General features: G+C 44.5%; 1 protein-coding gene across 5 annotated transcripts in view; it reads left to right on the top strand.

The window, feature by feature from the left end:
• Nucleotides 1-12,093, top strand: part of KLHL21 (kelch like family member 21) — a 28,898-nt gene that overhangs the window by 6,681 nt on the left and 10,124 nt on the right. For 2 of the 5 annotated variants that reach the window (XM_085899256.1, XM_085899259.1), the window contains exons 2-6: nucleotides 2,987-3,242; nucleotides 4,170-4,352; nucleotides 9,762-10,133; nucleotides 10,278-10,503; nucleotides 10,772-10,989. In XM_085899256.1, coding sequence (XP_085755382.1) covers nucleotides 3,003-3,242; nucleotides 4,170-4,352; nucleotides 9,762-10,133; nucleotides 10,278-10,503; nucleotides 10,772-10,989 — 1,239 coding nt within the window. In that variant the 5' untranslated portion in view covers nucleotides 2,987-3,002. Of the gene's footprint in view, nucleotides 1-2,787; nucleotides 2,875-2,986; nucleotides 3,243-4,169; nucleotides 4,353-9,761; nucleotides 10,134-10,277; nucleotides 10,504-10,771; nucleotides 10,990-12,093 lie in introns of those variants that run through there. The other 3 variants (XM_085899257.1, XM_085899258.1, XM_085899260.1) reach the window with 3 other exon arrangements.

Raw genomic sequence — 12,093 nt, 5'->3', positions numbered from 1 at the left:
AATGGTGGCTCACATATGCGTGCCATTTCTTTTTTGAGATCAGATCAAAGATAACCAACTGGCAGCCATTTTGTTTCATAAATGCACCTCCAACCATTTCTCAAACACGCGCGGTCTGATTTTGTTCAAACTTGGCACAAGCACAACACACGACGGCACACATGTGCACCTCACTTTATTTTGCGATCTGATCAAAGATGGCCGACTGGTAGACTGGCAGCCATTTTAGTTGTACATGAATATGGGCTAGCCCTTGAACTACCATCCTACAAAATTACTAAAACAATGGGGGCTGTAACATTTGATGTCTTCTTTACGTGTTTCCTAAGGAGCGGAATGTACTTCGTATCTGCCAACATCTTGTCAAAGAATCAATCGGGTTCATTTGGGCTTCTTGGAGGGTTAAGATTTTGTTACTAAGTCTGATTGTGTGGGGATAAATTGTCTGATAAATTGATAAGTCCGTGGACCTGCTGTGTAACCATTCAATATGGGGCCTGTTCAGAAAAGCCTGATAGATCTGGCCATCTTTGGGGTTAGCCCAGCATGAACATGGTAGTCATTCTTGAGCGTGGGTCTTCTGTTCCATTGCAACTGCTGCCACCCACATGATTACACGTATGGATGGATGGATTATCCTCATCGTGCTGTTCGCTGGAAAGAAGTGCTGAGGCAGTTTCATTGGCTCGGGGCACATTCCTGGATGGGTTACCCTTCTGACACAAGAAGTCAGGGTAGGAATATTTGGAATTTTGGCCTTGGTGCCAGCGATAGCTCGCCGACTCTTCTACTCTTCGCGAAGGACACTGTGTGTTTGTCTGTGTCTTCCTAAACAGGTTTGCATTTCCACCGTTGAGACGTGTAAGGAGTCTGTCGTGGATTTAACAAGTGGAGAGCCAGTTGTTTACGTATCTCCAGACAGGGCGCACTCTCTGTAAGCTGAGTAATGAGGTCTTGACGTCGAAAGGACGTATCATGAGAATGTGAATCGTTTAAGAGGAATGTTTGGAAGAAAATGATATTTAAATGGGGGAAAAGCTTTTAATTTATGGTTACCCACTTAGTATTAGTTGTTCATGGACAAAGCAAAGGTCTTTCCTTGCCGTTGACAGCATAAGTGATTACTTGAATATATATATATATATATATATATATATATATATATATATATATATATATATATATATATATATATATCTGGCAACCGAGCCATCCATCCATCCATCCAATGGGATCATACACTGTGCAGAGTGTTGGTGCTGCCTAAGCAGTCTCCTCGGCTATTGGGCACAATCCTGGATGGGTCGCCACTCCGACACAGCATACCAGAAAGCTGGCACTCGTTTTGCCAACCTCAGAAGGATGACAGGCAGAGTCAACCACACCCGGTGTTGATTCAACAGCTGAGCGGGATTTGAACTCAGGATCCTCGGATCCCAAGCCCACCACCCTAACCATGAAGCCAACACCAGGCATAACTGAGCCACGACGGATCAATTTTCGGCCTTTCGGGTCTACGTCGTGTCATACACGTGTTGTTAATAAAATTAACACCAGAAACCAGAAATTCCACTCTATAGTCTGTATGATGTCAAGCAATTCGCCCGAACCCTCGGTCACGACTGATAAACAATAAGCACCTGTACCAACTTTGGCACCATCATTTATGGTTCAGAAGGTGGTGGGTGTAAGAATTTTGAGCTGTTTATTAGCATGGACAACATGATGATTTCTTAGGACATGGGACGTACAGTATATTTACCCACCATCTACTTTGTTAAACATTGACCATTCATTCATCGAGGTACTGGAGTATCATTGACATTTTTATTGTGTCTAAGACAAGGATATCGGTGGACGATTACGTCGTATGTGGGATTTGAACCTGAGATCCCAGCACCACGAGTCGTGCGCTTAGATGGCATTTGTAAATGGGCGAACATTTTCTGTTCTCACTTGCACATCACATGTCCAGCACCACCACCACCACCACCACCACCATGCAATGATCTTTATACGGGCACCACCATTCGGTATCGCCTCATCATTGCCAGTATTGAAACTTGTATTCTTGACTTACAGTGCACAAACCATGCATTATTGAATTAATATTTTAGTGTTCTTAAGTCGTCCTGGGGCAGCAGCTGGCTTCTACGCAAAGTCTTGTTGAATAATTAAATGAGGTTTTTGGCCTCATTGTGTCGATTTATGTCTGATGCACAAAGCCGGAGGTCATCTGTGAGCCTTTGTACGTACGTGGGAAACACGGTTGTGGCTTATTCTATACTCTGGAAGTGCATCGTGTTAATTCTGTGCATGTTTATGAAAAAAATCTAGAGGCCGTCTGGGTGATGGGCCTGAACATCAGGACTGGCCAGCCAGTTCGTGAAAGATGGACCAACTACCCTCACCCGCCCCTCAGCTGACCCAATTATGGCCATTAAAGAAGTAGTAGCTTGAGTGAGGAGAGAAGAGAAAAGTTTGGGACTGAAGTGGGGGAGTGAGGGCACGGGGACATGTTTCAAGAGGTTAAACATCTGCCATTTTTGCATACGTAATGAATAGATGATTCCTGATATTCCAACACACCTTTTTTTTCCCTAATACCATAATTATGCTTTGAAACCGGTTATGAAATTTTAAATAAAATGTAAAAATTCTTCCATTGTTTTCCAGGAGTTGAATAAATTTAAACCATTTTTAGCCTCTTTTTAAAAAAAAAAAAAATTAACCACCTTTTAATTGGAATGCTTTGAAAAACAAGGAATTGCACTTACCAACCGATCATTAGGAAGCAAATTAGCTTGACATCACGGTGGATGAGAGGGACCAGGGACAGGTGACAGAACACGTCGTCGTACCTGGTACACAAAGGTAACTGTGATACCTTACGTAACTCCGACATCATCATTCACCGTTGAAAAGCTTTTGTGTCAAGTATTTCCTTGATGTCATAGAAAAGTGATGTAACACATTTTAATTGCAGACAGCATCTTGCTGACATGGCGGAGGATGGCACTCCACCTGGATTTGCTTACACGGATCCTGGACATGCCCAAGCGGTGCTTGCGGGCCTGGCCGCCCTGCGCTGCGATTCACGGCTCTGCGACGTGGTGCTGGGCGCAGGTGGACGCGAGTTCCCCTGTCACAAGGCTGTACTCGCCGCGTCGAGCCACTACTTTCAGGCAATGTTTGCTGGCTCAATGCGGGAGAGCCGGCAGGCGCGTGTTGAGATCAGAGATGTAAGTATTGTCATTCGTTGCAAATATGAGTTGAAGCAGTAAACTCTTAGTGATCAATTTTAATCACAACTACGTCTTCTACAAACCTGGTGTAGGAGGACCCTTTAGCTTTTAAGATCTAGATAAAGGAGACATCTCATCCGCTTGTCCACAATCGCAAGGTGACAAAGGTCAGGAGTATCGAGTGTCACCCTTCGTAAGGATTGTTTGGCTGCCTTTGTCAACGACGTGTTGTTTTATTGATACGGAGTTCCGATGCTCTCCTTTAAAACAGAGTGCGTCTTGAGGGTGGGATCCCCCTGTCCGTAGAGGCTCCGGAAACATTGATTTGAGATGTGGACGCATTGGGAGCATAATGGGTCGAATATCCTCGTTTTGTGTCGAAATGTATTTTTAATATTAAAAAAGCTGTCATGTTGCAGCAGGTTCCTTCTGAGCTCATATGATAATAGAAGAACCTTCATGTTAGTTGAGCTTTGCATGCAGCAAAATCTGTTGAATATCATCCCCTTGTCCAAAGCCTGAGACTTATAGGATTGCAGCAGCTTTGTGCCCACCACACCCAATATATCTATATATTTTTTTTTAAAATAATAGCAGCTTCACCCTAATTATTATTCCAGTTAAGTGTGTTAAGTGGAAGAAAACATAATTAGCTTGGAGTTTTTAAAATTTATTTATTCCCACAAATTATGATCCTGCTTTGTGACATTGATTTCAAGTACAAATGTAACATTTTGTTTGATACCATTCTAAAGCCTGACGGTGCTTGGGAAATTTAAATCATTTCATTTATTGTTTTCAATTATTGCATCTTGAAGTACAATCGAAAATGCAACTGCATTCCCAAGTTCCAACAGTCATGTTGTTGATTGTTCAATCGAGTGCTTGAAATATAACCCTGCTGCAAATGGTTCGAACGGGCAGGTCGGGGCAACCGCGCTGGCACAGCTGTTGGACTACGCGTACACTGGCGCAGTGTTTGTGCCGGGCGATGGCGCCGTTACCCTGCTTCAGGCCGCGGATCTCTTGCAATTTCCTGCCGTCAAGGAAGCTTGTTGTCGCTGCCTTGCCAGACAACTTGACATCTCCAACTGCTTGGACATGCAGGTATGTCACTTTCTGCCCATCCATCCAGTGCTGCACGCACCTATTATGGAGCAATTAAGAGTAGGCTGCAATTTCCCCAAGAGCGTACAACACGACCAAAACAGTGACATTAACGAAATCAGCCAAGTTCGCAAATACGCTTTACGAACATGTGATGCTATAATAAGGGAAAGGATCCTGCTATGTAATTAAATTGGGTTGTCCTGATTGGTATTCCAATTTGAGCAAAGCTCTTAGTATTGTGATTCCAGGTTCAAATCCCTTTACCATGTTGATTTTTCTATTGTACATACTAATAACCTTGTAACCATCGAAAAGCATAATGTCTTTGGATGGTCTTATCCGATATGTAAGATACACGCGAGTGCCACCACCTTTTACAGCTCGGCATGAATGATTTCAAATATGAACTGGAACAGCACTTGGGTGGAGGCCGAACAAGTTACGCATCCTTCTGCCAGGCTGAACAGTTTACGTTTTGTATCCCATTGATAGGCCAGATCTGGATCCGGACCTGAACCAAAATCGAATCGGCTTGTTCTTGTCACCTAACCAACTCATTCATCAAGTTTTTTTTTTTTTCATAATTCATCCAAAACTTTTTGAAATATGTATCGTTTTTGGCCCCATCTGTCAATGGTGAAGAATTACTTGGAAGATGAAAAAAATTCTCGTGTCCGGATCCCGATCTTCACCAAAATTGAATCAATTCGTACTTGTCGCATACCCAGCCTGTCCACCAAGTTTCGTCGGAATCCGTCCAGAACTTTTTGAGATATCTGCTCACAGACAGACAGCGTTGACAGAGGTGACAACATAACCTCTGTTCACCTTCGGTGGTGGAGGTAATAATTGATTTATTTCTGACACCCATCATACTCCACCGCTCCCTGGACTCCAGATATGCATTTCTGACAGGTTTCCAGGCCGTAAGCCAAAATGCTGGATTACAGAGAGGGGGTCTTGGCCGTTTGGAAAAATGTATTGTTTTTTTTCAGTGAGCATGGCACAGCATCAGAATTGCAGGACGCTTTTTAAAAGGGACAGGGAGTGTTCTCAGAGGGGAAGGGTGGAGTGCCCCTTTGGATCATTCTAGCTAGGGTTCTGGTGTTACTACATACATACATACAGTGCCTATAGAAAGTCGACACCCCCCCCCCTTTCAAAATTTTCACCTTTTGTTACCTTATATCCTGGAATTAAATTGCATTAGTGCATGCCCGTAGGTGCGTGCCCGTACGTGCAAACAAAACCAAAAAAAAAAACTTTCAAACCGCGTGCCAGAAACAACAACCACACAGACCGTTCCTTCGCTCTCGCGTGCCCGTATGTGCGTGGCCGTATGTGCAAAAAAAACTTTCAAACAACCAGACAGGCCGTTCCTTCACTGTCGTAAACGACGACTGGATTGGGGCATTGTGTTTAAGAAAATCGAGAAAGAAAAAATACAGTCGGTCGATAAATCAAGAAAAAAAATCGAGAAAGAATACAGTAATCGTCACTGACTGGATTGGGGCATTGTGTTTAAGAAAATCGAGAAAGTACAGAAATCGAGAAAGAATACAGTACTCGTCACTATCCGGAAGTTCGCATATCGCAGTTATGATTATTCGCAATTTAGCTTGAATGGCCAATTATTCAATTAGCGCCAACGTATTTTGCCTTTTCGCAAGGAAAAACATGGAGAGGAGAGGGAAGAAAAAACCCATAATGGCGAATGCGGCTGAGTTTCTCTTCCCCATCAACCACGGCTACGCAGCAACGCTTCCTGTCATTGGTTGATATAAAATGGCCGCAACAACGGTTCCTGTCATTGGTTGGTAAATAAATGGCCATAACTTTGGAAGCACTTGTCCGATTAATATCAAACCTTGAAAAGGCACATCCTCAGGTCCCGAGCAATATATCTGGCAAGTTTCAATTAGATCGGACCAGCGGTTGTCGAGAAACAGCGGTCACAGACACACACACACACACACACACACACACACACACACACACACACACACACACACACACACACACACACACACACACACACACACACACTGCTGGAATTATAGAGAGATGATCTCAGACTTTTTCCAGCTTTATTTACATATCGTAACACACAACTTCCAATTGAAAAAAAATTTCACCAGATTTCAGAAAATTAATGAAAAATACAAAACTAGAATATTGTTGCGAATTCTGGTCCGTCCGGCGTGCGATCGGCCGCTTGACTCAAATGGTGGCCGCCTCACCCACCGGAACGGACAATTCAGTTGTGACCCTCCGGGAACTACCGCCTGGAGCCAGTCATGGGTGGGGGGTTAACCCCACCACCACCCAGTCCGCAGTCCACCCGCGCGAGATAGGGTAAATCGCCGAAAGTCGATATACCTATGGTACTCGCACGGGTAATCTGTCGAGGGATGCGACCACGCCACAGGCCGACTCCGGACACGAACCGCTTTCGCTGTTCGTTCCGTATTACAGGGATAACCGAGCGGCGTTATCGTCGGCCTTGATGGTTCCGATTAATTACCGGGATGCTGAAACCCACTACGAATCCCTTATGTGATGCAAGATGGAGATTTCAATAAAAGAAAAAGACGAAGCAAAACGGGGAACAATCAGACAAGCACATTTATTCACGGAAGGCACGTATATTACAATAAAACAAAGGAACAAAAGCAATACACGTATACGTTTATGTAAAGAAAAACACAAGCAAAGAACCAACGCAGATCTTCAACCGAATATGACTTACACGGTAACACTTATAACAGTTTTACTTTTCAAGACTGGCGCCACCCACAGACATTTACACAAAACACCAAAAGAAAAGGAAGTCGCGACTTCCCTTAGCGCGTTGAGTCCTTGACGACCGTAACTCCGAGTCCCTCCGGCGTGGTCCACTGGCTCGTGCCGCGCGCCTGTACGTGTCGTCCGCCCGACAGCTCGGACGAACGAACAGAACCTCCGACCAGGGACGATCACCACAACTCTCCACAATTCCCCTTCAGGGACAAGGGAACAGGAAAGGGAACGACGTTCTCGTCGACCTTCACGCCCACGCCTTTTGTCAATCGCTTGAACGAACCAAGAGCCTCCCGCTTCCAATTCTCCACACCCACGCCTTTTGTAGGGGCCGGCTCCGCCCCTTTGCCCCGCCCCATTTCTTTTTCCACCTCCCTTCTGGAAGCTTCTCAAAAAGGGGCGTGCCCTCGCGTTCCCCCCTCCCCACGCTGTGCGGGGGACGGGGAAAGTCAGTTTTGGCTCGGGGCCAGGGAATCATTCCCCCAAAATCAGGCCCCCACCTTTTTTCATCTTTGACCCCTGGCTCAAATCGCCCCTCTCCCATGCCAAAGCGTGGGAAAAGCAGAAGGGAAAATCCCACAGGCGCTTTTGGTTTTTGTTCTTGCACGCGCCGTATGACGAGGGAAGAAAGACTCGGGCGGGAGATGCCCTTCGCACCCCGGCCGCCCCTCCCATTTGTCCCGTGGAGATCATGACCGCACGGTGCTCGTTGAATGGGGAGTGGCGAAGTTGTGGTAGCGTAGTTGTGCGTGATCGTTGAGATGTGGTTGTGGCGATGTTCTTTGTTGTTCTTGCACCAAATTAACAATAGCCAAAGAAAAATGGCTAACTGAAGCGTCGCAGCCTGAATGGATCACATATATTCCCTCTATACAACGGGTTTGGGCTAACTACACATGAACTTACCGAGATATCTCACCTGAGGACCCTTTTTGGTATAATCCGAATTTCCACAACCGTAACAATATCTTGGTTGGATAAGTGTCCACCCTCCCTTATAATAGCAATTGTAAATTGTTTCAAGTGTAACCAATCACCTTCAAAATCACACACCAAGTTAATTAGCCTCTACCTGTGTTAAATTGTAGTGATTCTGATTATTCCAGAATATAATCAGCTGTTCCTGTAGGCTTCCTCTGTTTGGTATTACATTAAACAGCAAAGACTCAACCATGAGTTGCAAGGAGCTTTCAAAAGACCTCTGGGATAAAGTTATGGAAAGGCACGGATCAGGTGATGGGAATAAAAATATTTCAAAGGTCTTGAATATCCCTTGGAGCACAGTTAAGACCATCATGAAGAAGTGGAAGGTGTATGCTACCACCAAGACCCTGCCAAGGTCAAGCCATCCCTCCAAACTGGATGAACAAGCAAGGAGGAGACTGTTCAGAGAAGACAACAAGAGACCAACGGCAACTTTGAAAGAGCTGCAGACCTTTATGGCAAACACTGGTCACTGTGTGTATGTGACAACAATACCCCAAGCAATCCACAAGTCTGGCCTGCACGGAAGAGTGGCAAGAAGGAAGCCATGACTCAATAAAGCCCACCTTGAGTCCCATTTGAGGTGTGCAAAAAGAAAAAAAAAAAATTCTGCAGATTCTGAAGCCATGTGGCAAAAAGTTTTGTGGTCTGTCAAAACCAAGATAGAACTTTTTGGCCCAAATGCAAAACATTATGTTTGGTGCGAATCCAACACAGCACACCACCCAAAGAACACCATCCCTACTGTGAAGCATGGGGGTGGCAGCATCATGTTATGTGGATGTTTCTCATCAACAGGGACTGAGGCACTTGTCAGAATAGAAGGGAAAATGGATGAAGCAAAATACAGAAAAATCGTTGAGGAAAACCTGCTGCCCTCTGCAAAAAAGCTAAAATAGGGACGGAAGTTCACCCTAACCCTAACCCTAACACATTTCAGCATGACAACGACCCAGAGCACACAGCCAAAGCTACTCTGGAGTGGCTAAGGAACAAAAAGATAAATGTCCTTGAGTGGCCCATTCAGAGCCCCGACCTAACTCCAATGGAAAATCTGTGGCATGACTTGAACATTGCTGTCCATCAACCCTCCCCACAGAACTTGGCTGAGCTTGAACAGTTTTGTACAGAGAGTGAGCAAATATTTCCCAATCAAGGGGTGCAAAGTTGGTAGAGACCTATCCCAACAGACTCACAGCTGTAATTTCTGTCAAAGGTGCTTCCACCAAGTATTAACTCAGGGGGGTGGACACTCATCCAACTTAGATATTCTAGTTTTGTATTTTTAATTAATTTTCTGAAATTTGTAGAATTTGTTTTTCACTTGGAAGTTATGGGTTATGATGTGTAAATAAAGGTGGAAAAAGTCTGATTTGATGTAATTAATTCCAGGTTATAAGGCAGCAAGAGGTGAATAGTTTAAAATGGGGTGTAGATTTTCCATAGGCACTGTATATATTGTACATGCAGACCTTGCCTCAGATTAATTATATTTGTCATGTTTGTTTCACAATTGGTAGAGTAGTACCTTCTTTGTTTGGCTGTGCCTTTAATAATTATTTATTTTATTTGGTTCCCTTTTTCTGTCCTTCCCTCTTTGGCTATTTTTCACTTTCTTTCAAGACCTTTGCTGAAGCTTTCTCTTGCCCATGGTTAGCTGAGGCAGCTCACCGCTTTGCAGCACGTCATGCTATTGACGTGTCACGCCGTGCTGAGTTCCGGTCACTGCCACTGCACCGCATCATCGCTCTGCTTTCCGACGATCACTTATGTGTCGAGCACGAGGAGGGCGCATTTACACTGGCGGCACGCTGGATTCGCTCAGACCCCATTTCACGCCGTCCTTTCTGGCCAGATCTATTAGAGTGGGTGCGGTTGCCATTTTTGCGTCGTTTCTCACTGCTGGCTGCAGTTGAAAGTGAGCCTGGAGTACATGCGGCACCACGTTGTCGGGAACTTTTGCGGGAGGCCCGTGCATTGCAGGATTCCCCACAGGTAAGTATTGTGAGGATGGCCTTTTGAACCACATTTTACTCAAGCTTTCACAAATTATGGAAGTACAGTACTTATGAGTACTCATAGTCATGGCTCGGCCTCATCATCCTTTCCCTCAAACCACCAACTTTTTTCTCATTTCAGGATCGCCATAATGTGCTCTGCCCACAGCGACTGCGCCCCCGGCCTTCAACGGGCCTTGCTGAGGTGCTTGTTGTGCTTGGTGGGTTTGATGTGAACTGTGAGTGGCAGTCTGGTGTGCACTGCTACAATCAAGCCACAGGTGCCTGGCGTCGCCTGGCTCTGCTGCCGCAGCGTCTCGTGGGTGGTTACAGCATTGCCGCACTCGGGAATGACATTTATGTCACCGGTTGGTTCATTTTGCCATGTTACATGCAAAACGATGACTGTATTACAAGTTTCTAGTTAAGTTGAAATGTAAAGCACTGTTTGGAGTGCTGGTAGGAACTACGAGCATAGTGACCATCTACATATTACGTGTACAAAATTTGCAGAATTTTTCGACTTAATTTCTCGGTTTGACTTGTTTCCTATGATTTGAATAACAGGAAATTATGGATGAGCGGGTGTTGGGTCATATTTTTATGTGATCGCACGGTGCACTGTGTGATCAACAGGCGGCTGGGACGGCACCCAACTCTTTCCAACAGTGTGGCGCTACAGTTCAGCAGTGAATGAGTGGGGAAGGGCCGCGGCAATGGCACAGGCATACGAGTTCCACGTGAGCGTTGCTCTGGGTCCTCACCTTTACGTTATTGCGGCAAATGCCACCCAGCGTTATGACACGGCTGATGACAGCTGGTTCTCACTACGGCCCTTGCCTCAACCCATGCAAGTATGATTGGGATCAGGAAGGGTTAGCTGTTCCTCTGTCATTTCATCCCTTGAACGAGTTGTGGCGACGGCAACCTTTAAGCCATCCCCACTTCCCTTTTTTTTTTTTCTTTTTTTTTACCTTCATCATTTTTACCTTCATCCCAATCCTTTGTTTGCTTCATCACTTCCATGCTCTGTATTAATTTAGAAATAAAAATATATTACCGTAAAAACAATAATGGTCCGACAGGTAAGTATTTGAACAATAATCGTAAGAATAAAGTTAAGCAACAAAAACTTTGAGGCTTAGAGGACCAGCACATTGATATTAACCCATTAAGCGAAAAAGTTCATCCGTGTTCTATCCTCTAAATACTGAGCGTCAAGCGAGAAAGTTTATCCGTGTTCTATCCTCTAAATACTGAGTGTCAAGCGAGAAAGTTCATCCGTGTTTTATCCTCTAAATACTGAGCGTCAAGTGAGAAAGTTCATCCGTGTTCTATACTCTAAATACTGAGTGTTAAGCGAGAAAGTTTATCCGTGTTCTATCCTCTAAATACTGAGCGTCAAGTGAGAAAGTTCATCCGTGTTCTATCCTCTAAATACTGAGTGTTAAGTGAGAAAGTTCATCCGTGTTCTATCCTCTAAATACTGAGTGTTAAGTGAGAAAGTTTATCCGTGTTCTATCCTCTAAATACTGAGCGTCAAGTGAGAAAGTTCATCCGTGTTCTATCCTCTAAATACTGAGCGTCAAGTGAGAAAGTTCATCCGTGTTCTATACTCTAAATAGTGAGCGTCAAGCGAGACAGTTCATCTGTGTTCTATCCTCTAAATACTGAGTGTTAAGCGAGAAAGTTTATCCGTGTTCTATCCTCTAAATACTGAGCATCAAGTGAGAGTTCATCCGTGTTCTATCCTCTAAATACTGAGCGTCAAGTGAGAAAGTTTATCCGTGTTCTATCATCTAAATACTGAGCTTCAAGTGAGAAAGTTTATCCGTGTTCTATCCTCTAAATAGTGAGCGTCAAGTGAGAGTTCATCCGTGTTCTATCCTCTAAATACTGAGCGTCAAGTGAGAAAGTTTATCTGTGTTCTATCATCTAAATACTGAGCGTCAAGTTAG

The sequence above is a fragment of the Eptatretus burgeri genome, chromosome 10, assembly GCF_056783735.1.
Source record: "Eptatretus burgeri isolate ZD-2024b chromosome 10, Ebu_testis_v1, whole genome shotgun sequence".
NCBI classification, from domain to species: Eukaryota; Metazoa; Chordata; class Myxini; order Myxiniformes; family Myxinidae; genus Eptatretus; species Eptatretus burgeri.
This window is presented reverse-complemented; position numbering and strand designations above follow the sequence as displayed.